Genomic DNA, 25114 nt, shown 5'->3' on the forward strand with positions numbered 1-25114 from the left:
ATCACCCCTTGCGACAGCAAATCGTGTACCACCCCTCGCAAGTCCCTTAACCGGTCTGGAAATAGGTGAAGATTGGAAGGGAAGAACCTGTCCGACAGTCGAGATTGGAATTCGATCTTGTAACCTGATCGGATCCGTTTGTGAACTCATTAGTCCTAAATCAAGGAGGTCCATGGTTCCGGAAAGAAGTAAAGACGCCCCCCCCCCATCCCAGAAGTGGGTGAGGTTGCTCCTTCATGCAGATGAAGATTTGTCAGCAGCTCTGGATTGGCCGGTCTTTGATTTACCCGACCATGTCTTCTTGGAACCCCCAGAAGAAGACTAGAACGTTTTTCCTTTTTCTTGCGACCCAGAGGTACAAAAAAGTCGCTTATGAGCAGTAAAGGAAGGACCCCATCGAGGACGAGTGCCTTGCCCTTACAGGATTGAGGAAGAAGAAAACTTTTCCCTGGTAAGACCGTTGATCAACTCATCCAGAGAGGATCCAAACAACCTCTGTCTGTAAAGGAAAGATAAGTTAAGGCCTTTTTTGGAAGCCTGGTCAGCAGACCAGCTTTTTAGCCACTCCATGCATCTAATAGCAATCCCCACTGCAGACTCCATGGCCACTAGCAGAGCCTTGTCCAGGGACATTTCACATGAACACCAGGGCCTTAGGCAGCTGGTCCAGTAGGTCAAGCACCGCAGGGGGGAACTGTTCAGCTTCCAGCAGGGTGGAACCGCTCAGCTTCCAAGTTACATTTAAGGAACTTCACCCATTCAGTAACCGTCTAACAGCAGAATGTTCACAAAAAATAGGCTACAATATGGAAGCCGCTATCACGTGTAGGTGGCAGGACAGAGACTCTACCCGTTTATCCACGGGGTCCGCAAAAGTCGGTGACTCTTCCACCGGAACCACAGTAGACTTATTGATCCTGGAAACCGGGTGATCCACCTACGGTGGTACAGTCCACCTACTGGAAATCGCATCTGCAAAAGGATAACGGTGTTTAAAGCGCTTAGGCACCACCAGCATGTGCTTGATGTGCCACCATTGTTCATCAACATTATGAAAAAGTTCAGGACAAGGAAACCCCTTACCCGATTTTTGAGATTTGCGGGAGCCAAGACACCTGCGTACCCGACTCTGTAGATTCGTCAGCCAATCTTAAAGTTTCCCCGCACAGAAACTATCAGTGCTTCCACCAAAGCGCTTTCCCACGTGGCGGCTGAAGGGGACAGGTCCTCTTCACCGTCAGAATTTGAAGACACTGACCAATCAGGGTGGGATACGTCTGCGGCGACCATCTCTACCTCAGAATCTGAGGACACTGCCGATGGAGGTAAAGGCAGAGGGGGGGTTTTCAGCTGGCAACACTTGTAATTACCAAATCTACCTTTGACACCAAGATTAGTGGCTGTTTGCTTCTGTATGCTGGTGGGAACTTGTGAGCCCTGCTCCGGTCTGATTGTCAAGGTAGGAAGCGTGATGCATGTATTGTTATTGTGGTCGGTCTCAGCCTCTATGAGTATGGGGTCTTTTCACTGCCATTTCGGTTACCCTTTCTTTGCAATGTGCTGCCATGTAATTGGTATCGGCCCTGGGCAGCAGATGTACTTGGTGAACCTATTTTGATTGGGATAGCAGGGAGGTATGGAAGGCAAGGACAAATGGCTAGAATGGTGAACTTTGAGGCATGAGGGACATGACCATTAATATATGTATGGGGAAGCCCCCTTTGAGTATTGGGAACTGGCTTATTGTTGCCCCCCCCCCCTTTTTTCCAGACCCCTATGTGTACATTCACATCTTGGACAGTATATTGAGCAGCTCCATTTAGCCGTGAACCGGCTGTGACCCCTGGATGATACCGGACTCGACACCCCCTTCCTTTGGGATCAGCCCTGGTTCAATCTTTGGGCTGTGAGCCCCGTCATCGTGGCTCCCTGTGGCCATGTGTGGTGTCACATGTATGGTTAGCGACCGGAATTCGTGGCTGTTTAGTACCATAATCCATCATTATCTGTAAATTGGTGAGCACAATGTTAAATGTTTTTGAGTTTTGTATGAATATGATTGTAACAGTCATCCATAAGAGATATCAGAACATTATTGAACATATGTTATGTGATGTTGTAACTAATGAAATGTTCTCCCTTTTGTAATAGTCTACCTGGGACACTACGGGGTCTTGGAAAAAGCCTTAGGGCGAAACGAGTCGACCCGTCCCCCCTTGGTTGAGACTACTATGGATGTTTTGTATATGACATTATGAGAATCATTCTCTTTTAAATCTTTTTTATGTTTTCAATAAACTTATATTTTTTCATCATGTGGTTAATTATTTGAATCTGTGCTCACCTATCAGGAGCCCTCCTCAAACAATCCCTTTCCTTTATTTAGAGAACTGGCTTTTCGCCTGTTGGCGTTTAAACCTATATCCTCTATATTTTTATTTACTACCTTTGACACCAAGCTTTGTAAAACTGCTTTGAGATCAGGCTGGGACTGTGACCCAGAAGGGTCCGCAGCAGCACCCAAGAGGTCAGTGGGTAAAATTATATCCTGGGACACCATATTTACACTGATCACAAAAAAATGGATTTTTGTAAGATCTTACCGTAAAATCCTTTTCTCTTAAGCTCATTGACAGACGTAGTCTTCTTGATTCTCAAGAGCTGGTTATGTTGTCTCCGCAGGAGTAGGACTAGGCAGAAAGACAAAACGTTCTGGCTCCACCTTAGGGGCAGTCCCTGAGGGTATATCCTCCCTCTCTCTGCTACAGGGAATCAGTTCTGTTTAAAGCAGTACAGAGAATTTAACCCAACCCAACTCAATAATAGAGGGGCGGGTACTACGTCTGTCAATGAGCTTAAGAGAAAAGGATTTTACGGTAAGATCTTACAAAAATCCATTTTTCTCTATCGCTCATTGACAGACGTAGTCTTCTTGATTCTCAAGAGCTGGGACATCCAGAAGCAGTGCCACAAATGAGGGGTGGGATTGACAAAATCAAATCCAATCTAGAAGGCCCAACCGGTGCCAAACTAGAAGTTTTAAAGGCTCATTATAAACAAAGAATGAGACTAAAGAAAAAATTTTCCAACGGAAAAAAACCCTCGAGGTAGACCACTGGTCTCCTCAAATTGCGGCCTGCAAAACCTTGCGGCCAAACGAGGCATCAGACGATGCCATTACATCAACTTTATAATGTTTAGAAAAGGTATGCACCGACGACCAGGTAGCCGCCTTGCACACCTGGACCACTGACGCCTGATGGCGAAAGGCCCATGACGCACTAAGTGCCCGAGTGGAGTGCGCCTTAACAGGGAACGGGGGCTCCCGACCCTTAATAGAATAAGCCTGCACTACCGTCTGTCTGATCCATCTGGAAATGGTCGCGGCAGATGCAGGCAACCCCTTTTTGGGTCCATCTGGGATCACAAAAAGTGAATCCGTCTTGCGAAACGAGTCTGTCGTTTTCAAGTATACCCTGATCGCCCGGACCACATCCAAGGAGTGTAAAGCAAACTCCCGAGGATGACTGGGCTTAGGACACAGGGAAGGTAATACAATTTCTTCATTCAGATGAAATTCTGAAACCACTTTTGGTAGGAAGGATGGATTCGGACGAAGAACCACCTTATCTCTATGAACCACCAGATATGGTGAACGACAAGATAATGCGGCCAGTTCTGACACCCTGCGTGCAGAAGTAATAGCCACCAAGAAGGCCACCTTCTGGGACAACGTGGGTAGAGGAATCTCCCTAATATCTTCAAAGGGAGGTTTCTGAAGAACCGACAACACTAAATTAAGATCCCAGGGGGGTAACGGCGCGTGCACTGGCGGAGCCAGATGTCGCACCCCCTGGATGAAGTTCCGCACCAAGGAATGAATAGCCAAAGGCTTCTGAAAGAAGATGGCTAATGCTGAGACCTGACCCTTGATAGTACTCAAGGCCAGTTTCTGCTCAACCCCTTGTTGCAGAAAAGCCAGTATTCGACTAATCGAATAAGACCGAGGACGGAACCCCAAAGGTTCACACCATGCAATGTAGGACTTCCATGTGCGATGATAAATCTTTCTGGAAGTCGCTTTCCTTGCTTCAACTAGAGTAGGAATAACTGAAGCTGACAAACCTTTGTCCTTCAGCACCTGGGTCTCAATAGCCAGGCCGTTAAAGCCAGCGATCGTAAAGCAGGATGGAAGATCGGTCCCTGAGACAGTAGATCCTCCCTGAGAGGAAGTCTCCACGGGACGTCCGCCACCAGTCTGACCATGTCGGCGTACCAAGCTCGACGAGGCCAGTCCGGAGCTACCAGGATTCCTTCCTCCTCTATCCTGCGAAGAAGTCTTGGCAGTAACGCGAGAGGAGGGAAGGCATATATTAGCTGGTATTGCCCCCACGGGGCGATCAGTGCGTCTGCGGTTTCTGCTAGAGGATCGCGGGAGCGAGCCACGAATCTCTGAACTTTCCTGTTGAATCGTGATGCCAACAGATCCACATCCGGGGTGCCCCACCGTAGGCACAACTGGTGGAAAACGTCTGGATGGAGGGACCATTCCCCCTGATCCAGGGTCTGACGGCTGAGATAATCTGCCTGCCAATTCTCCACCCCCGGAATGAACACCGCAGAGATTGCTGGAACAAATCGTTCCGCCCAGCGAAGAATGCAAGCCACTTCTTTGGCCGCTCGGACACTCTTGGTGCCCCCCTGGTGATTGACATAAGCCATGGCCGTGGCATTGTCCGACTGGATCCGAACCGGGCTGCCCTGGAGCTGCTCGGTCCAGTGAATCAGACAAAGTCTGATCGCTCTCAGTTCCAATACATTTATCGGTAACCTGGATTCTTCCGGGGACCAAAGTCCCTGGACAGATAACTGACCGAGAATTCCTCCCCATCCGGATAGACTGGCATCCGTGGTCACTATCGTCCAATATATTGGCAGAAATGACTTTCCCTGGCTGAGCATCGGAGACCGAAGCCACCAAACCAGAGACTCTCTGGTCTGTTTGCTCAATCGTATCTGATTGTCCAGGGATTCCGGATTCCGATTCCATCTGAGAAGAATCTCTTGCTGGAGAATTCGGGTATGGGACTGGGCAAATGGGACTGCTTCGAATGAAGCCACCATCAACCCCAGAACCCTCATGCAAGTCCGAAGGGAAGACCAGTTGTTGGACAGTAACAACTGGACTGCTGATTGAATCTTTCGGAGTTTCCCTACCGGAAGAAAAACTCTTGTCCTGACTGTGTCTAGGATTAGACCCAGATATTCGAGCCTCTGGGTGGGAACCAGAAATGACTTTTGCTGGTTCACCAGCCACCCGAATTCCTGTAAAGAAATCATAGTAATTTCTATGTTTTGTAGCAAGGTCTGAGGAGACTCTGCATGAAGCAGAAGATCGTCTAGGTAACCAAGGATCGATATACCTCTTTGGCGCAGAAGTGCCAACATTGGGGCCAACACCTTTGTGAAGACCCGCGGAGCCGTGGCGAGACCGAAAGGTAACGCCACAAACTGATAGTGGTTCTCCTCTACGGAAAAGCGTAGAAACCGCTGATGTCCTGCGAAAATGGGAATGTGAAGATAGGCGTCTTTGATGTCTATGGACGCTAGGACATCCCCTGGATGCAGGAAGGCTGCTACCGTGCGAATGGACTCCATTCTGAATCTTCTTATGTTGACGAAAGAATTGAGTGCTCTTAAGTCCAGAATTGGACGCACTCCAAGGAACGTGGACTACCACTCCTTGTTGTAGTAGATCTGTGACTGCTCTCCGCAGATCTTCTAAACGATCTGAGGATAGTCCGATATTGGAAGGGAAGAAACGCGCCGGTGGGAGAGATCGAAACTCGATCTTGTACCCTGACCTTATGACTTCGCAAACCCATTTGTCCGGGATTCTGGAAAGCCATGGATCCGGGAACCGGCGAAGACGTCCCCCCACCCCAGTTATGGGTGGGGGCGCACCTTCAGGCTTTGGATGGTTTATCTTCAGGTCTGGAGGGGGCGGGCTTTTGCTTGCCCGACCAACGACCCCTGACGCTTCCTGCAGGAGCTTTGGAGGACTTAGTTTTTTCACCCGCTGGACGAAAAAACCTCTTGTGAGCAGAAAAAGAAGGCCCTCGTCTTTGACGAGTTCCTCTACCTTTAAAATTCTGCGGTAAAAAGGTGCTCTTTCCACCGGTGAGATCCTTAATGATCTCATCTAAGTTGGCTCCAAATAGACGCTCTCCTGAAAAGGGGATATTAGCCAATGCTTTTTTGGAACCTTGGTCGGCTAACCAACCTTTTAGCCACAGTGTACGCCTGAGAACCACTGCTGAGACTGATGCTCGCGCCATTAATGGAGTGGCGTCTAACGCCGCATCACACACAAACTGTAACCCCTGTATCATTTGTTCCAACAAATCTGATACCGCCTGAGGGACTTCTTCTAAGTCCCGGCGTAACCACTTGGTCCATTCAGTTACAGCCTGCGAAACCAGACCAATAGCTATTATAGGTCTGAAAGCTGATCCAATCAAGGAAAACATGGTGCGAGACATAGCTTCTATCTTGCGATCCACTGGATCTTTAAAAGACGGAGCGTCTTCTAAAGGAATAACCGTGGCTTTATTCAATCTAGCAATTGGTGAATCCACCACAGGTGGTTCTGTCCATTTCTTAATAAGGGTTTCCTCAAACGGATAACGCCTGTCAATGCGTTTAGAAATAGTAAAAGTGCGTTTTGGCAGACGCCATTCTTCTTCGATTGGATTGCCAAAACATTTGGGCAATGGAAAAACCTTCGCCACTTTGATGCGTTTTTTAGTCCCAAAAGGGATTTCAGTTTCAGCTATTTCCGATGGAATACCCTGTAACCTTAAGGTCTCTTGAACAGATACAATGAGTGCGTTTACCAACGCTTCCTCTCGGGCTATGGCTGATGCCGAAACATCCTCCTCACTGTCTGAAGAGACAGGACCCGAGACACCAATCCCAGATGAAGTACCTGCAACTGCAGAAATAGGCTCAGAGTCTGAATCCGAGGTTTCAGATAATAAGGGGTTAGGCGGGGGTCGCTTTCTTGCGCCCTGTCCCTGACAAGCCACTTCCACCCGGGACACAAAAGTTTCCATAATAGCTGACAATGATTCAATTGTCAATGGGGTGCTGGAGGATCCCGCAGACCCCTCGAGGGGATCCGGAGGAGATACATGAGTGGCAGGGTCCATGTTAATACAGGACACCTTTGCCAGCAAAACAAAAAAACTTTTTCTTTTTTTTTTTTTTTTTTTTTGTGTGTCTCCCCCTAGCGCAATAGCGCCCCTCAGAGTACCTGCTTCTCGATCCCAGAGAAAGAGAGAGGGACCCCCAAGTCTCACCAACCGATGCAGTGCAGTTTCCAACCAACTGCAGTCAGCGTCTGTCTTACACAGACTGGAAGGAGCTGTTTGCTTTTTCCCGGGTAGAAGGCGTGGCTCCGCCCCCTGTGTACGCCTTCCGGCGTTCCCAGCCCTCCACGAGGTAGCTGGGCTCACAAAACATGGCCGCCCCCATAGAAGAGACATAAGACTCCAAAAACATGGCGGCCGGCGTGACCTGAGGACATACATGCATTCGGTCTACGGCAAAATGGCGGCGGACCGCCGAAATCGTCTTCCCAGCACATCCACCTGCACTCTGCTAAGAGGTGATATATAGATCTACAGAGATACACTACACATAAGGTAGGATTATACCTCCTATGTCTGCTGTAATGTTACAGTCTGCTGGGTAGAGTGTTAGCTCTTAAACCAAGTCCACTTCCCACAAACACATGCTGTATTACAAGGGGGACTTGTAAGTATCAGATATATACTGACCATATATGGAGGGGCCCATAATACATACTGCCTCATAACGAGGAAAAAAGGGAACGTTTACTCACCATACCGAACCGACAGGCACCCTCTCTTCACAATACCCTCTCCACCGGGGTGGGGGTTTGTGGACGCCTCGACTCTCTGGTACCTGGCGTCCAAGCGAGACTTTTAACTCGCAAAGTCAGTCCCTTCACTGGGACTCCGTCGCGGCCGACCCAGCGCGGAGCTCTGGTCTGCACGCGCTCGTAGGCAGAAACCGGGGTGACCACTGGATCTCAACATCCAGCCCGTCGCCCGGCCCCGCATACTTACTTGAATATGTCGCGGCCGACCAAGCGCAATGCCATGGTCTGCGCGCGCTCGTAGGCCGGCTGGGGTGACCACAAGTGTCGCCCAGTCCGGCATTTTTGCTTGAAGATCTCACAGGAAAAAAACACTGGAGAAAACTACCTAAAAAATGTCTTTCTTAAAGAAAAAAAGTCTTGCCAGGACCAAAAGATCCCAGCAAGGAACTTAGGTCCTTACTCCTGACTAGACAGAAAAAAACTGATTCCCTGTAGCAGAGAGAGGGAGGATATACCCTCAGGGACTGCCCCTAAGGTGGAGCCAGAACGTTTTGTCTTTCTGCCTAGTCCTACTCCTGCGGAGACAACATAACCAGCTCTTGAGAATCAAGAAGACTACGTCTGTCAATGAGCGATAGAGAAACAATGCAGTGTCCCTTTAATAAAGTCGCCAATCACAATCCCATTGCTATATTAGCAGTCTGCAAAAAACCCCACTAGTATAAACTAATAGCAGCGTGTACGAGGTAAACCCACAGGAGACCTAGAAAAACATTACCAAACTGCTCCTTGCCATCCTCACCCTCCTGCCTGCATGTTCTGTGAAAATGAAAGTAAAAACGATCTCACAGGAAAAGGAAAGAACAGCCTGGGTCTTTGCTAGAATTAAAGAGCCATGCCACATGCCTGTTCAGCAATATGGACCACAAAAATATGGCCGCCCCTAACATTCCTTTGGGGGAACTGCAAAAAAATGGCTGCTCATGTATTACAATGCACTCATTACTGCACTTTTGTGAGTAGTTTTATTATATTTTATTGAATAAATACACCCGACGGGCATCATTAGGTTTGGCTCCATCCCCTTCTTTTTAATGCATGATTGAGGAGAGAGCGTAGAGGAGCAGGAACAGAGGTACCTGGAGGCTGTGCTAGACCCATCCATCCAGAGAATATTGTCACAGTTTAAGGCTTGTTTATATCCCAGGTCTGGTGAGTGCATCCCCATATAAGGGTTTCTTCCTTGAGAGCACTTTGGCACCTATGTGGAATACTTTGAGCACCTTTCCAGCACTTAAGTTCCAGTCAAGGGAACCATTTACTTTGGACTGCACTATTATTCAGTAATCTTTGCACCATGGACATTTCATGAATGCACCTTACTCATATATCCACTTTATGGTTTATGAATTTTTTATTTAAATGATATTATGCACTGATTCACTTGTTATTCACAATGATTTTATGCCCGCTAGCGCTACTTTTAGATTGATTTTTAGACATTCTTGGTTTTTACCTGAGTAGCAGCTTCAGGAGGTATTTATCTAGTTATTTTATGTTCACTTAGCGCGGGTTTTAACACTCTTAGTTTTTACACATGTATTACAATGGGAATATAGAATGCATGGATCTTCAGCAAAATGGCGGCCTCCACGGCACGCCATGCAGTCTCCAGGACCCCCAAACAGTAGGCATCGGAAGACCCCCAGGAAGGGACCCCACCTAGACAAGCCACCCCCCCCCCCAAAAGGCACCGCAGCGGCCGCAATATTTCCACTCCCCAAGGTAGGAACCTGCTAAAGGGTATGGGTAAAAAGGCTGAGGGGTTTGGGACCAGTCTGTTCAAGAGGCCAGGGGAACCGAGGGAGCCCCAGAGGGTCCGACTATTCCACGTAGGGGGCCCACGTCCACCCCGAGACCGCCAGAGGCTTTAGGGGGGATCATAATACTACTCACCATACCTCGGTAGCAGGTGGGCGCCACTCCAAACAGATTACCTCCCACCCGGGATAGGGGGTGCTGCCACCAGGGGGGGGGACACTACAACTCAGGGCATTCCATGTCGATTGTGCCCCAGCGAGATCCACTCGCAGGCTCAACCCCATCAGTCGGGGCCCTGTCGTGGCAATGCCTAGTTCTGGACTATAACCTGCTCACGCTCGCTGGCCAGGCTGGGAGACCTTAAGGATCTAGATTATCCAGTCTGAAACCACAGCCGGCTGTTGCTTGTAGTTCTCCAGGAACGAATGAAAATAATAAAAAAAATTAAAAAAAAAACATAAAAACTGACAAAAATTCCCTTTAACAGCTAAGACCGAAATCCCAGCAGGGAGCTAGATCCTGTTCCTAAACTAGGCAGAAACAAACTGACTGCTGTAGCAGAGTGCCTGCAGGGACAGCCCCCACAGGCGTGGTAAAGCTTTTTCCTGCCTAATGCCTATTCCTGATTGGAGGAGCATAACCCAATGGTCTAAGGCGATCTGGAGCTGCGTCTGTCGATGGACGACAGAGTAATTTTTTTTTCAGAATTGTTGCTCTCTTTTTGTGTATAGAGCAATAAAAAAAAAAAAAAAAAAAAAAAAAAAAAAAAAAAAAAAAAAAAAAAAAAAAAAATCGCACAGGTGATCAAATACCACCAAAAGAAAGTTTTCTTTGTGGGGAAAAAAAGGACAAATTTTATTATTAGGGTACAGCGTCGCACGACCGTGCTATTGTCCGTTAAAAGTAACGCAGTGCTGAATCGCAAAAAAAATGGCCTGGTCATTAAGGGGGTAAATCCTTCTGGGGCTTAAGTGGTTAAGGCCCTGGCTGACGATCAGCTTGTGTGGTGTTAGCAGAGATAAAGATTGTTTAAACACCGTTCCGTTGCTTGAAATTCATTTTACAATTTCTCCAATATATCATGTGTGTACAAAAGGATTATTTTAGGGCTCATATATGAAGAGGATTTCTAGGGACTGGTTCAGGTCTTTGCAGTTTTGGTGTAGTGCCTTTATGTGCACTGTGTTTTACTTGCGTTACAAATAAATTCTATGCACTTTCATGAAAGTGCATCAATATACGGCTAGCAGAATTGTTTTTGTACCACACCTAATACGCACTGGTGTAAACAGGACCTAAAAAGTGTTGCTCTTTTTTAAGACACCACCTAATGAACAAACTCACAATAAATTGGACTCTTATCTAGAACAAAATAGGTTTCATACAGGAGAGTACTTGAAAATCAGTATTAATGGACTGCCACATACCTGGAAAGGGTGGTTGAGGTAGTTTCCTTTGAACTTGCAGCACCATTGGACTCCACATCAGTATTACCAGGGATAGTGGTGACCTCCACTTTTCTGCAACACAGAATAAAATAAAACTAAGAATGTAAGAACATCCTTGGCAGGAACAAACATAGGAAACAAAAATGGTTCTTACTTTGTATTATCTGATGACTCCAATGTGGAGTTCTTCTCCAACACGGAATCTGTTTCCATTTTCTAATAACAAAAGGATGAAGTATTAAAATATTACTCACATTTCAAGTGACAGAGTTAAACTGCCCTCTTCTCTCTGCCCGTTAAGGAGATTCACCCCCATGTTTATCATTCTCACCAAAAGTGAAAGTCCCTAGTTCTGGGTTGTCCCTATAACAGTAATAGAAAGGAAATTTTCCAATGGGTAAACTAGTGACCCAGGTGACAACCAGGGATTGCCTCACTTTGAAGGCATTTCCTTTCACTTCCCATTTTGACAGTAGGACAGAAGTGAAATCTCCCTACTGGGAAGTAGACAAAGAAACGGAACCAAAAAAACTACCTCCTTAACTCTATCCAAAAAGAAAAAATTCCCTTTAGTTATTTTCATTCAAAAGGAGACCAATGGCTTCTGGCCAATTTAAAATGCATTTTAACCAACAGAGGTCTATACATACACAGACTCTTTGTTCTACAAATAAGTAATACAATTTAACCCATAAAACAGAATTTACAGAGCATTATTGGTTTACTAAGCATAGCTGAAGCTATTTCAATGTCGATCTCCATACAGAATTTCCCAACTCATTTAGCTATATTACAACCAGTATGAGCCACTCAACTCAGGCAAAAAAGCAACTAGGATAAAAGTAATTGTTACTTAACCGCTTCCATACAGAGCAGTTAGACCCCCTTCCTTCCCAGACCAATTTTCAGCTTTCAGCACTCTCACACTTTGAATGAAAATTGCTCAGTCATGCTACACTGTAACCAAACAAAATTTTTATCATTTTTTTCACACAAATAGAGCTTTCTTTTGGTGGTATTTGATCACAACTGGGTTTTTTTTTCCGTGATATAAGCAAAAAAAGCAAAAATTTTGAAAAAAAAAAAAAACACTTTTTTAGTTTCTATTATAAAATTTTGCAAAAAAATTAATTTTTCTTCATACATTTGGGCCAAAATTTATACTGCTACATATCTCTGGTAAAATTAACCCAAATAAGTGTATATTATTTAGTCTGTGTGAAAGTTATTGAGTCTAGAAGCTATGGTACCAATTACTGAAAATTGATCACACCAGATGTACTGATGGCCTATCTCCTTTCTTGAGGCCCTGAAATGTCAGGACAGTACAAATACCCCCCAAATGACCCCTTTTTGTAAAGCAGACAGCCCAAGGTATTTAGTAAGAGGCATGGTGAGTTTTTTGAAGTTATAATTTTTTCCCACGATTCTTGGGAAAATGAAGAAAATTTTTTTCTTTTTTTTCCCCCCAAAACATTGTCAATTTATAAGCTATTTCTAACACATAGCATGTACACAGCAAAAATGACACCCCAAAATTCATTCTGCTACTCCTTCTGAGTATGGTGATACCACATGTGTGAGACTTTTACACAGCCTGGCCACAAAAAGAGACTCCACATCCAAGTAGCACCTTCATGCGTTTTAGGAGCATAAACACACAAAACTTTCTTACTACCTATCACACTTTTCAAGGCCCTAGAGCACCAATACAATGGGAAAGTCCACAAAATTTTGGAAAGCAAACACTCCAACGTATATTCTATGAGGCATTATGGGTCATTTGAACATGTCATTTTTTTTTCCACAAGTTTTTGGAAAATGTGGGAAAAAAAAAATTCAAGTTAGACTTACCGGTAACTTGTTTTCCAATAGTCTTTCAGGACAGCACCTTAGAGAGATGGCTCCTCCCTCTCCTCATCAGGAAACACCCCATCCACCAGATTTTAAAAGGAGGCTTCTCCCACCATTCATCAGTTTGTAGAAGAGTACCTCCGGCCCATGCTGGAACACATAAACAGATATGGTTAATCACAGCAATACATTTTATACAATAGGGCGGGATCCTCCTGCTGTCCTGAAAGACTATTGGAAAACAAGTTACCGGTAAGTCTAACTTGAATTTTCCCTAAAACGTCTTTCAGGACAGCACCTTAGAGAGGATTATCGAGACTTACTCAATTTAGGGAGGGACCACAGCTTGCAGGACCTTTCTGCCAAAAGCCTGATCTTCAGCTGCCAAAAGGTCCAACCTATAGTGTCTTGCAAATGTAAAGTAGCTTGACCACGTAGCCGCTTTGCAGATCTGATCTGGAGTGGCACCAGCTTTCTCTGCCCATGTAGTGGCTAACGCTCTAGTAGAGTGAGCTCTGATCCCCTGTGGGGGAGACAATTTCATTTGGGAGTAAGCCTCTGAAATGGCAGATCTGAGCCATCTGGCTATTGATCCTTTTGATGCCTGGCGACCTTTTTTGTTGCCAGAGAAAAGAACAAAAGGAGAGTTTGATGATCTAAACTCTTTAGTAACCTCCAAGTAGTGTATAAGAACCCTTCTTACATCTAGGTAGTGAAAGCTTTCTTCCTTATCTCCTGATGGATTAGGGCAGAAGGTAGGTAACACAATTTCTTGTGAGCGGTTTCTCGTTGAAGCTACTTTTGGGAGAAACCCTGGATCCGTCTTGAGAATTATCCTGTCTGGATATATGGACAAGAAAGGTTCGATAGCTGATAAAGCATGTAATTCACTGATTCTTCTTGCTGATGTTATTGCCACCAAGAAGACCGTCTTGAGGGTAAGGTTTTTTAGTGTAACCGTTTCTAGTGGTTCAAAAGGTTCCTTTGTGAAGGCCTGAGGGACCACCGACAAGTCCCATTTGGGGAAGCTTCTGACAGGCACTGGTCTGGAGCGGGTAAGGGCCCTGAAGAATCTGATGATTAAAGATTCTGAAGAAATGGGCCTTTCCAAGAATACCCCCAGGGCTGTAACTTGTACCTTGAGGGTACTTACTGCCAAACCTTTTCCTGCGCCCTCCTGTAGGAACTCCAAAATTGAAGTAATACTGTTAAATTTTTGATCTTTCGATTCACACCAGGTATTATATGTCTTCCAAACTTTTGCATATATATTCCTTGTGACTTTTTTCCTACTGGAAAGTAGAGTAGCAATTAATGCGTCTGAAAATCCTTTCCTTTTCAGCAGTTGCTCCTCAGATACCAGGCGGTGAGCTTTAGCTTTTCCACTTCTGGATGATAGACTGGACCTTGAAGCAGTAGGTCTTGACGAAGAGGGAGCTGAAAAGCAGGTTTGACTGATAGTTGAAGGACAGTCGAAAACCAAACCCTTTTGGGCCAATAAGGTGTGATCAGGATCACTGAGGCTCTTTCCATTTGGATTTTTCTCAATACCAACGGAATGAGCTGGAAGGGGGGGGAAGGCATACCCCAACCTGAACCTCCAGGGATGTGCCAGGGAATCTACTCCCAGAGAGTTGTCGTTTCTGTGGAGTGAGAAGTAAAGTGGAAGTTTTGCGTTTTCTTTCGTTGCAAACAGATCCACCTCTGGCTTTCCCCAAGTCTTGGTTATCAACATGAAGACTTCTGGGTTCAAGCTCCATTCTGCTTCTCGGATCTTCTGCCTGCTTAAATAATCCGCCACACTGTTTAGTGTACCTTTTAGGTGGATTGCTGACAAGGAAAGTAACTGCCTTTCCGCCCATTGCAGAATTTCCGTTGCCAAAAGCTGTAGGGTTTTGCTTCTTGTGCCCCCTTGCTTGTTTAGATATGCCACTGTAGTGGCGTTGTCTGAAAGGACTTGAACATGAGTCCCCTGAAGATTTTGAGAGAAGGCAGTTAGGGCTAGGCCGACTGCCTTTAATTCCTTCCAATTTGAGGATTTTCTTGTCTCGGTCTGAGACCAAACCCCCTGTGCCAGGTTTTGGTTCCAGTGGGCTCCCCACCCCCACCTGCTGGCATCCGTTGTTAACCTCTGGTCTGCCGGGAAGGACCAGGCCAAACCCTGAGACAAGGTTATCCGATTTCTCCACCACCAAAGGGACCTCTTGACCTTGGTGGGGATTTTTACCTTTAAGTCCAAAGTCTCTGGATTGTGATCCCAGATTCTGAGGAGGAAATATTGGAGTGGTCGAAAATGCAGCCTTGCCCATTGGACAGCTGGAATTGATGCAGTCAGGTTTCCAAGGACTGACATGATCTCTCTGATCGACCACCACTGATTTGTTTGTAGCCTTGCTACCAAATTCTGTATTTTGACCTGTTTGTCTTCTGGTAGGAAGATTCTTTGTTCCACAGAGCATAACTGAAACCCTAGGAACTGAACCCGCTGAGCCGGTGTGAGATTCGATTTCTTGATGTTCACTATCCATCCCAGAGCTTCTAGATGACCTCTTGCCTTGTGCAGGTCCTCTTGAAGTTTTTCCTTTGACGGGGCAAAGAAAAGCAGGTCGTCCAGGTAAGGCACCACAGAGATTCCCTGAAGGCGGAGGGGAGCTAGACACTCTGCCATTACCTTCGTAAAAATACGAGGGGAGGATGATAGCCCGAAAGGGAGTGCTTTGAATTGGATATGGAGCATTTCCTTTCCCAGATTTACTGCCAACCTTAGGAATCTCTGTGAGTGAGGGGTAATAGGGATATGTAGGTAAGCATCCCTTAAGTCGATTGATGCCATGAAGCATCCTTTTGTTAACAGGGTTCTGACTGTAAGAATTGAGTCCATTCGAAACTTTTTGTACAGAACTGACCTGTTTAATGGTTTCAGATTCAGTATAAGACGAAAATCCCCCGATGGTTTCTTTATCAAAAATATGTGGGAATAAAATCCCTGATGTTGTTCCTCCACTGGAACTGGACAGACAACTCCCTGTCGCCTCAGGTCCTTTAACAGGTCCATCATAGCCAGGGCTTTTTCTGCATCTCTTGGGAGGTTTGTGACAAAGAACCTTTCGGGTGGCGTCTCTGAAAACTCTATGTTGTAGCCTTGGGACAGCATACCCAGAATGTATTGATTTTCTGTTATGGCTGCCCAATAGGGGAGGAATTCCCTCAATCTTCCTCCCACCGGCAATGTCTTGTCATTGTGTTTTGTTGGTTGACACAGGAGGATGGAAGAGAACACCTCCTTTCCCTTTGGGTTTTTGTGTCGACCAGTTTCTTCTCTTCTCCTGGGGTCTGCTATTTTGCTGAGCTTTTTGAGGTCGAAAAAGCTTCTTTGCTGCCTGTTTCTTCTTCACAGGAAAAGACTTCTTTTTGTCTGCTGTTCTATCTAGAACAGAGTCTAGCCCAGGCCCGAATAGTAGATCCCCTTGAAAAGGAATTCCACACAGCTTATTTTTAGAAGCTGTATCTCCAGGCCATGTCTTTAACCAAAGAGCCCTTCTGGCTGAGTTGGATAAAGCTGCAGATCTTGCTGTCATCTTCACTGACTCTGCTGAAGCGTCAGCAATGAAGGCTATGGCCGTGGAGAGCGTGGAAAAGGAATCCAAAATTTCCTGTTTAGGTGAGTCTGCTGTGATGTGTGCTTTTAGCTGGCTAAGCCAGTATTCCAAATTCCTGGACACACAGGTTACTGCCATGGCAGGTTTCAGACTCCCCATGATGGATTGCCAGGATCTCTTAAGTTGCTGGTCCATCTTCTTATCCATGGGATCCCTCAGTATTCCCATGTCTTCAAATGCTAGGTCTGTTGACCTAGAAACCTGGGAGAAGGCTGCATCAATCTTTGGCATCTTATTCCAGGGAGCTCCTGGGTCCTCATCAAAAGGAAATCGCCTTTTAAAGGCTTTAGGGAAGAAGGTTTTCTTTTCCGGATCAGTCCACTCATGTTTAATTGCATCTGAGATGGTCTGATGCACTGGGAAGATACGGCCCTTAGGCTCTTCCAAGCCTGCATACATTTTGTCATGTAGGGACAGTTCCTTCTTTTCCTCCTCTAGACCCAGGGTGATGTAAACTGCCCTCAGGAGACCATCCACTTGCTCTAAGGATAGTTTGTATTTAGTGGGCCTGCTTTGTGCCCCTCCCTCCTCTTCTTCCTCTGAATCCTCCTTGGAATGTGAGGGGGAATTATCTCCTTGGGTGGAAGGAACCCCTTCTGTCCCCACCGAAGGAAGCAATTGTGAACCCTGAGAGGACAGTGAGGCTGATGGCTGACTCAGGGCAGGGTCCTGTAGGGATGACCGAAAAGATTGGATGGTAGCATCCAATTCCTTCCTTACAGATGCGACTAAATCGCCACAAACTGTAGATGCTTCTTCCTTTACTAGAGCATCAATACATCCCTGGCAAAGTGTCTTTTTCCAACTTTCCGACAACTTTGCTTTGCATGAAGGACACTTTCTCTTGAAAACAGTTTCAGAGCTTTTAGCCTGGAAGACATGAATGGGAAAACATACACATGCTTCTTAAAAGTCAGCCTGATTCTCAGGGCCACCAAAGGTGCACAGAAAGACATTTAAAGGGAAGTCCCATGTGCCCTGACAGGCCCCCAGCCACCGGGGGGAAAGATAAAAGGGATGGAGAGAGACCCCACAGTAAGATAGGCCATATAAAGATACCCCTTACCTGGGCCTTACTGGTGCCTGTGCCTGTCCCACTCGCTGAAGAAGCTTCCATCGCTTGGCAGCGGTATCACCCGTGGCTTCGGTACCGGTTCCGGAGACCAAAGCGCACCTGCACTGGACCGGATCCGGAATAAGGCACCAGCTTGCTCCTCCCTTCTTCCTCTGCGTCCGGCGGAAATGACGCCATACGCCCCCTGCAGAACGCTGCCCTTTCCGGAACCTCACTTCCGGTCCGGACGAGCGTCACTCGATCCGGAGAAATGGCGGCAAATTTGAAAAAAAAAGGCGGCGGACCTAAGAAAAATCGTTCCGCTCCTCCAAGATGCCTTCCCAGGGCTGTGCTCTGCGGGGTCTTGACTCAGCCTAGAGCACTGAAGAGGAAGAAGGAGCCCATGCACTGCAGTCGGTCGCGTGAATGGGAGAAGCAATCGTCTCCAAAAAAGGGTAGGTGGACGTAGGAAGCCCGGTCTCTCAGGATAGCACCTTAAGAGCCCAGCTCCCCACAGAGGTGTTCCTCGGCCGGAGGAAACACAAAAACTGATGAATGGTGGGAGAAGCCTCCTTTTAAAATCTGGTGGATGGGGTGTTTCCTGATGAGGAGAGGGAGGAGCCATCTCTCTAAGGTGCTGTCCTGAAAGACGTTTTAGGGAAATTTTTTTTTTTTTTTTACACAAAGTTTTCAATTTATAGGATATTCCTAACACATAGCATGTACACAGCAAAAATGACACCCCAAAATACATTCTGCCACTCCTCCTGAGTATGGCAATACCACATGTGTGAGACTTTTTCACAGCCTAGCCATATAGAGGGGCCCAACATCCAAGGAGCACCATCATGCATCCTAGCCACTTGCCTAGGCCTATTTTTGACATTTGGTGTTTACAAGCTAAAATCCGTTGTTTTTGCTAGAAAACTACTTAGAACCCCCAAACATTATATATTTTTTTTAGCAGAGACCCTAGAGAATAAAATGGAGATTGCAATATTTTTTATCACACCCTATTTGCGCAGCGGTCTTCCAAACGCAATTTTTTTGGAAAAAATTCACTTTTTTTAATTAAAAAATAAGAAACCAGTAAAGTTAGCCCAAATGTTTTCCATAATATGAAAGATAATGTTACGCCGAGTAAATAGATACCCAACACGTCATGCTTCAAAATTGCGCATGCTCACAGAATGGTGACAAACTTTGGTACTTGAAAATCCTTATAGGCGACACTTTTTCTACAGGTTGCCATCTTAGAGTTACAGAGGAGGTCTAGGGCTCAAATTATTGCTCTTGCTCTGACGATCGCGGCGATACCTCACATGTGTAGTTTGAACACTGTTTACATATGTGGGCGGGGTTTCCGTATGCGTTCGCTTCTGCGCACGAGCTCACGGGGTCAGGGAGCTTTAATTTTTTTTTTTTACTATTAATTTTATTATTTTTACACCGTTTAAAAAAAAAAAAAAAAAATAATAATTGATCATTTTTATTTCTATTACAAGGAACGTAAACATTCCTTGTAATAGAAAAAGGCACGACAGGACCTCTTTTTTGTGAGATCTGAGGTCAAAAAGTCCTCAGATCTCACAAGTACACTAAATGATAGAAAAAATTAAAAAATAAAATAAAATGAAAAAAAAAAAAAAGACCTTTAAACCGGTTGCTAGGCAACGACGTTTGCCGTAGCTCCGGTCCTCCAAGACCATAGAGTCGAGTGAGGGCAAGCTTGCCCTCACTCGACATCCTGTCTGTGAGGATCCGGGTCGGATCGTTTTCCCCGCTGCCGGCGGGTCCAGTAAGCAGGGAAAAGGACCGGGATGCGGCGGGAAACCGCCGCTGGGACCACCCTGATCGGAAAGCCAACCGTCCACCGTTTAAAAAAATACCAGGGTTATGGCAGCTATCTGCTGCCATAACATCGGTATTTAGGTTTAAACAGACGTATATAAACCTTTTTGGACTTAGACTTATGGTGGCTGTATGAAGGGTGACAGGTACTCTGGTACTTTGCTGGGCAGGTACTCTGGTACTGATGAGCAAGTGGCAGGTACTCGAGTACTCCAATAGGCAGGTGACAGGTACTCGGGTACTCTTATGGGCAGGTGATAGGTACTGATGAGTAGCGGCGAGAGCGGGCGGACGTCATATGACGGCCGCCCGGATCGAGAAAGACTTCCTGCCACCGTCATTTTATTATGGTGCGGTATGGAAGGGGTTAAAAAAACAAAAATAAACCTTACAAACCTGATATACTTACCTGCTCTGTGCAATGGCATTGCACAGATGGCCCTACAACGCCTTTTCTCGGGTCCCCCCGCCAACACTCATGCCTCTTCTCAGTGCGCCACCAGAGAAAGCCCTATTGTGGCACACAAGGAGGGCGCGCAAAATTACTACCCAAACATTTTTTTACCTTAGTGCAGGGAATGCATTAAGGTAAAAAAAGATTTAACCTTTATAACCACTTTATCCTTGTAAAAATGTAACAACTTCTCATAATTCCTCCTGCTTGCTAAAAAACACAATTAACCGCTTCCGGAGCGCCTGCCGCAGTCATATCGCTACTTTGACGTTAAATACCAGTTAGGTGCCATAACCCCAGTATTTTTTTTACTGTGAGGGAGGTCCTTTTTATCATAAAAGTCGTCCCATCGGCGGATTCCCTGCAGAATCACTTTTATGGGTGGCGGGAGAGGTATTCCCAGCCTACCAGAGCCGTCGGTAGCAGGGAAAACGATCCGGTCCTTTCACCTCCTAAGCAGGAAGTCGAGTGAGGGCAAGCTAGCCTCCACTCGACTGTATGGCCTTGGAGGACCAGAGCGGCGTCATACGTCGCTTCCTCCCAAAGGTTTGAAATGGCTTTTTTTTTGTGTAGATGTGCGATCTGGGGTCTTTTTGACACCAGATCTCACATTAAAGAGGACCTGTCCTGCTTGTTTCTATTTCAAGGGAAGTTCACAATAGGATAAAAAAAAACACTTTTTTTTAAGCATCCTGTCACTTCGAGCTCATGAGCAGAAGTGAACACATATGCAAATTGCGCCCAGATATGTAAACGGTGTTCAAACCACACATGTGAGGTATCTTCGCGATCGTTAGAGCGAAAGCAAAAATTCTAGCCCTAGACCTCGAACTCCAAACTGGTAACCTGTAGAAATTGTGAAAGCGTCAACTATGGAGATTTTTAAGTACCAATGTTTGTTCATTCCACGAGCGTGCACAATTTTGAAGCATGAAATGTTGGGTATCTATTTACTCGGCAAAACATTATCTTTCATCACATTATAGAAAAGAAAAATGGGCTAATCCTACGGTTTATAGTTTTTTTTTTTTTTTTATTCACTGAAATTTATTTTTTCCCAAAAAATTGTGTTTGAAAGACTGCTGCGCAAATACCGCGTCACATCACAAAAAATATTGCAATGACCGCCATTTTATTCTCCAGAGTCTTTGTTAAAAAATATATATATGTTTGGGGGTTCTTAGTCATTTTCAAGCAAAAAAATACTGATTTTAACTTGTAAACAAGTGTCAGAAATAGGCCTAGTCCTTAAGTGGTTAAAATTATACATATTGAAGATACATTAATTATAAGTGCATATTGAATAATATACATTATTAATGCCTTCAAATTTGCCTTGTTTTGGACATTTACTTTTGCGAAAGCAATAAGAGCCAAAACACTAGCACACATATAAATACAATGTACAAGTTGTGTTATAAAAAATACATTTTGTTACACAGGTTTGAAGCCAACCACCTATAAGTATCTTTGCTCTGTAACCATGTCTAAGCTGTACAACATGCATTCATGATTACCGATGAAGAGTCGAGAGTGTCATTTTGTAAGATCTTTCTTCTATGTGAACCTGGTGGGCGACCTACTGGCTTTCTCTTCTTCACTTCTCCATTATTTTCCGCTCTAGAATGAAGGAAAATTACATAAGCCAGAATGTTATAACTTCTAGTTCAAAGCTTATTGTTATCCATAATTTGCTATCCACAGGTGCAGGTTAACATTTATCCTACTTGGTGCAGTTTGCTGCCACCATCATGCAAAACTATGGCTGCATTCAGTCAAAAAGATGCACAAATTTGGGCAGATGTAGGATTTGTATTCCTACTAATGGAATGTAGGCTTAGGTCCTGTACTTTCCCCATAGGTATTGTGTGTTTAATGTCTCAAATGTGCCAAGTCATTGTGAGAATGATGGGCCTTTAAGAAAAAAAAAAAAACAGACTAAAGCCGGCCACAGATGGATCAAACTTCAGCCTGTTCAGCAGGGATTAGCCGCGAGTCGATCCATTTATGGGCAAGCAGTTGTACGGAGGTCTATCCATCAATTGAATTCAGTACTACCAGCCTGTCGGATATTTGGCATTCGATTAATACCGCTAGCAGCTATAACCGCTGGCAGTAATGTGTTCTCCCAGCCAAGACTCCCCGTGCCAGCAGAAAACAGCAGTGCGGGAGGGATTCCCCCCCATAGTGTTGATGGGGAAATTGAAAATAGAATCTATGGCCTGCGTAAAGGTCTGGCTCCACAGCCTTTCGTTTTCCAAGAAGAGTACTGCCTGGAAGCACACATATCAGTGTTTTATAATTCACAAAGCCATACTTTTTCAAAGTAAAAATGTTTTATGAAACTGAAGTTTATACATTACTTTATATCATTGTTATGGGTATACAATTCTGACTGTACGTACATACTTCAAAGTGCACAATAAATGCTGAACTGTAACAAGTAGTCCCAGGACAGTTTCTACATCTTTCAGTTTGCATGAACAGCTCACTCTATCTCTACTTGGAGAACTGGGAGAGGGGGTGCCATTCAGGTTTGTGTAACCAGAAAACACAGATTAATGCTCAAGGCTTTTGCTACTACTTGCTTTGTAACCGGATGAAGCTTTGAAGACTTCCTGCCTTTAATCTTGAATTCATGCGATGTGCTCTCTTCTTTCTCCAGTTTCACAGCAGCATTTGGAGGAACAGGAGGAACCCGAATTCTGAGACCAAACAAATGTTTCTTTTTCTTGATTTCTTTCCCAGACATAAACCTGTGCAGCAAAACATATTTAAAATAAATCTGCAGAAGTGATGGGAAATTTAGCTGATGGGGATATAGAATACCTGACAATACTTTTAACATATTCCTAACCACGTAACACACAAATGAATGCATTGGCAGGAAAAACGGAATTTTTGTAAAATCTTACCTGTAAAATTCCTTTCTCTGAGTCCTCCGACAGTCGCCGCCTCTTCATATTCGTCACATATGGGGTATTAGACTTTGCTCCGAAGGAGTAGCTAGGCAACAGAATATGTTAACAATAAAGCTTTAACATATCCCACCCTCAAGGGGTGGTCCCCTCAGTCAATACCCTCCTACTTCCTGCAACCATATCTCAGTTTTAGTGGAATAGCAGTAGAGTATACATTCAACCCCAAAAGAGGGGCGGGGGCGGCGACTGTCGGAGGACTCAGAGAAAGGAATTTTACAGGTAAGATTTTACAAAAATTCCGTTCTCTTACGTCCTCCGACAGTCGCCGCCTCTTCATATTCGTCACATATGGGGACGTCCCAAAGCAGTGCAAACATGAGGGGTGGGAAACGCATCCGCGCCGAAAGGCAACGCAGTCTCCACATCAAAGAAAGGAACCTTACCAAAGGAAGGAAACCAGCTGGGCAACAGCAAAAATAAGTGCTCAACAGGAGCAACAACCCAGGAAAAGACAAAAAAAACAGGGAATACAAAGATATCCCAACAGCCAGGAGTCCCCAACAAGGGACCCTATGGAACAGCCGCACTAAGAACCTTGCGGCCAAAGGAAGCATCCGCCGATGCCTGAACATCTACTTTGTAGAATTTTGTGAAAGTGTGCACGGTCGACCAGGTCGCCGCCTTACACACCTGGGCTACAGAAGCCCCATGACGGCAGGCCCAAGACGTACTCAGTGATCTAGTAGAGTGCGCCTTCACGGGCACAGGGGGAACCTTCCCCTGCAAGGCATAGGCCTGTTCAATGGTCTGCCTGATCCATTTGGCGATGGTAGAGGCCGAAGCCGCCATGCCCTTCCGAGGACCCTCTGGAAGAACAAACAAGGAGTCCGTCTTACGAAAAGACTCAGTCGATTTAAGGTAAACCCTAATCGCCCGAACAACATCCAGAGAGTGCAATCTCACCTCCTTTGGATGTTTAGGCTTCGTGCACAACGAAGGCAAAACAATATCCTCGTTAAAATGGAATTCCGAAACTCGTTTCGGCAGAAAAGAAGGATTAGGTCGCAAGACCACCTTATCCAAATGAACAACCAGGTACGGAGACTTGCAGGACAAAGCCGCCAGTTCCGACACTCTGCGAGCCGAAGTGATCGCCACCAAAAAGGCGACCTTTTTGGACAACAGAGACAACGAGATCTCCCTGATCTGTTCAAAAGGAGCACGTTGTAACACAGAAAGAACTAGATTCAAGTCCCAGGGGGGCAAAGGATCCCTCCTAGGAGGAACCAGATGCCGCACACCCTGAATAAAAGTGCCAACCAAGGAGTTGGAAGCCACGGGACGTTGAAACAGAACGGCCAGCGCAGACACCTGACCCTTTATCGTGGCCAGCGCCAAACGCTGATCGACACCCGTCTGAAGGAAAGACAGCACACGGGAAACCGAGTACGTGCGGGGTGAAAACCCCCTGGACTCACACCAGGCAAAATAGGCCTTCCAAGTACGGTAATAAACCTTTCCCGAGGAAGACTTCCTCGCGTTGATCAAGGTATGAACGACCTCTGGAGAGAGACCCTTCTCCTTCAGGACCTCGGTCTCAACAGCCAGGCCGTCAAAGCCAGCGACTGTAAAGCAGGATGGTAAATCGGTCCTTGAGACAGTAGATCGTCTCGAAGAGGCAGACGCCAGGGGGCGTCGACCGCCAGATTCACGAGGTCTGCGTACCAGGACCGGCGAGGCCAGTCCGGTGCCACAAGAATCACCGTGCTGCGTTCCGAGTGTAACCTGCGAAGGAACCTGGACAGCAACTGAATCGGTGGAAAAGCGTACATCAGCCTGTACTGATGCCACGGGGCCACTAACGCGTCCGACGCGTCTGCCCGAGGGTCGCGCGTCCTTGCCACGAACCTCTTCACCTTGTAGTTGAGGCGAGACGCGAACAGGTCCACATCTGGAAGACCCCACTTCGCGCACAACATCTGGAAGACAGCCGGATGGAGAGACCATTCCCCCTGATCCAGGGTCTGGCGACTCAGATAGTCCGCCTGCCAGTTCTCCACTCCCGGAATGTGAACCGCCGTTATCGCCGGGACATGAGTCTCGGCCCAAGACAGAATGTCGGCCACTTCTCGAGCCGCTCGGGCAC

General features: G+C 45.9%; 1 protein-coding gene across 1 annotated transcript in view; it reads right to left on the reverse strand.

The window, feature by feature from the left end:
* The window catches only part of MTF2 (metal response element binding transcription factor 2), a gene marked incomplete at its 3' end in the record, with an annotated part of 94384 nt that overhangs the window by 5182 nt on the left and 64088 nt on the right, over positions 1–25114 (reverse strand). Inside the window, exons 11-14 of the mRNA XM_082265815.1 lie at positions 22603–22803; positions 21565–21667; positions 11330–11391; positions 11155–11247 (exon numbers count right to left, since the gene is read on the reverse strand). Coding sequence (XP_082121941.1) covers positions 11155–11247; positions 11330–11391; positions 21565–21667; positions 22603–22803 — 459 coding nt within the window. The remainder of the gene's footprint in view (positions 1–11154; positions 11248–11329; positions 11392–21564; positions 21668–22602; positions 22804–25114) is intronic.

The sequence above is a fragment of the Pelophylax lessonae genome (assembly GCF_965119305.1).
Source record: "Pelophylax lessonae genome assembly, chromosome: 8".
In the NCBI taxonomy this organism is placed as follows: domain Eukaryota; kingdom Metazoa; phylum Chordata; class Amphibia; order Anura; family Ranidae; genus Pelophylax; species Pelophylax lessonae.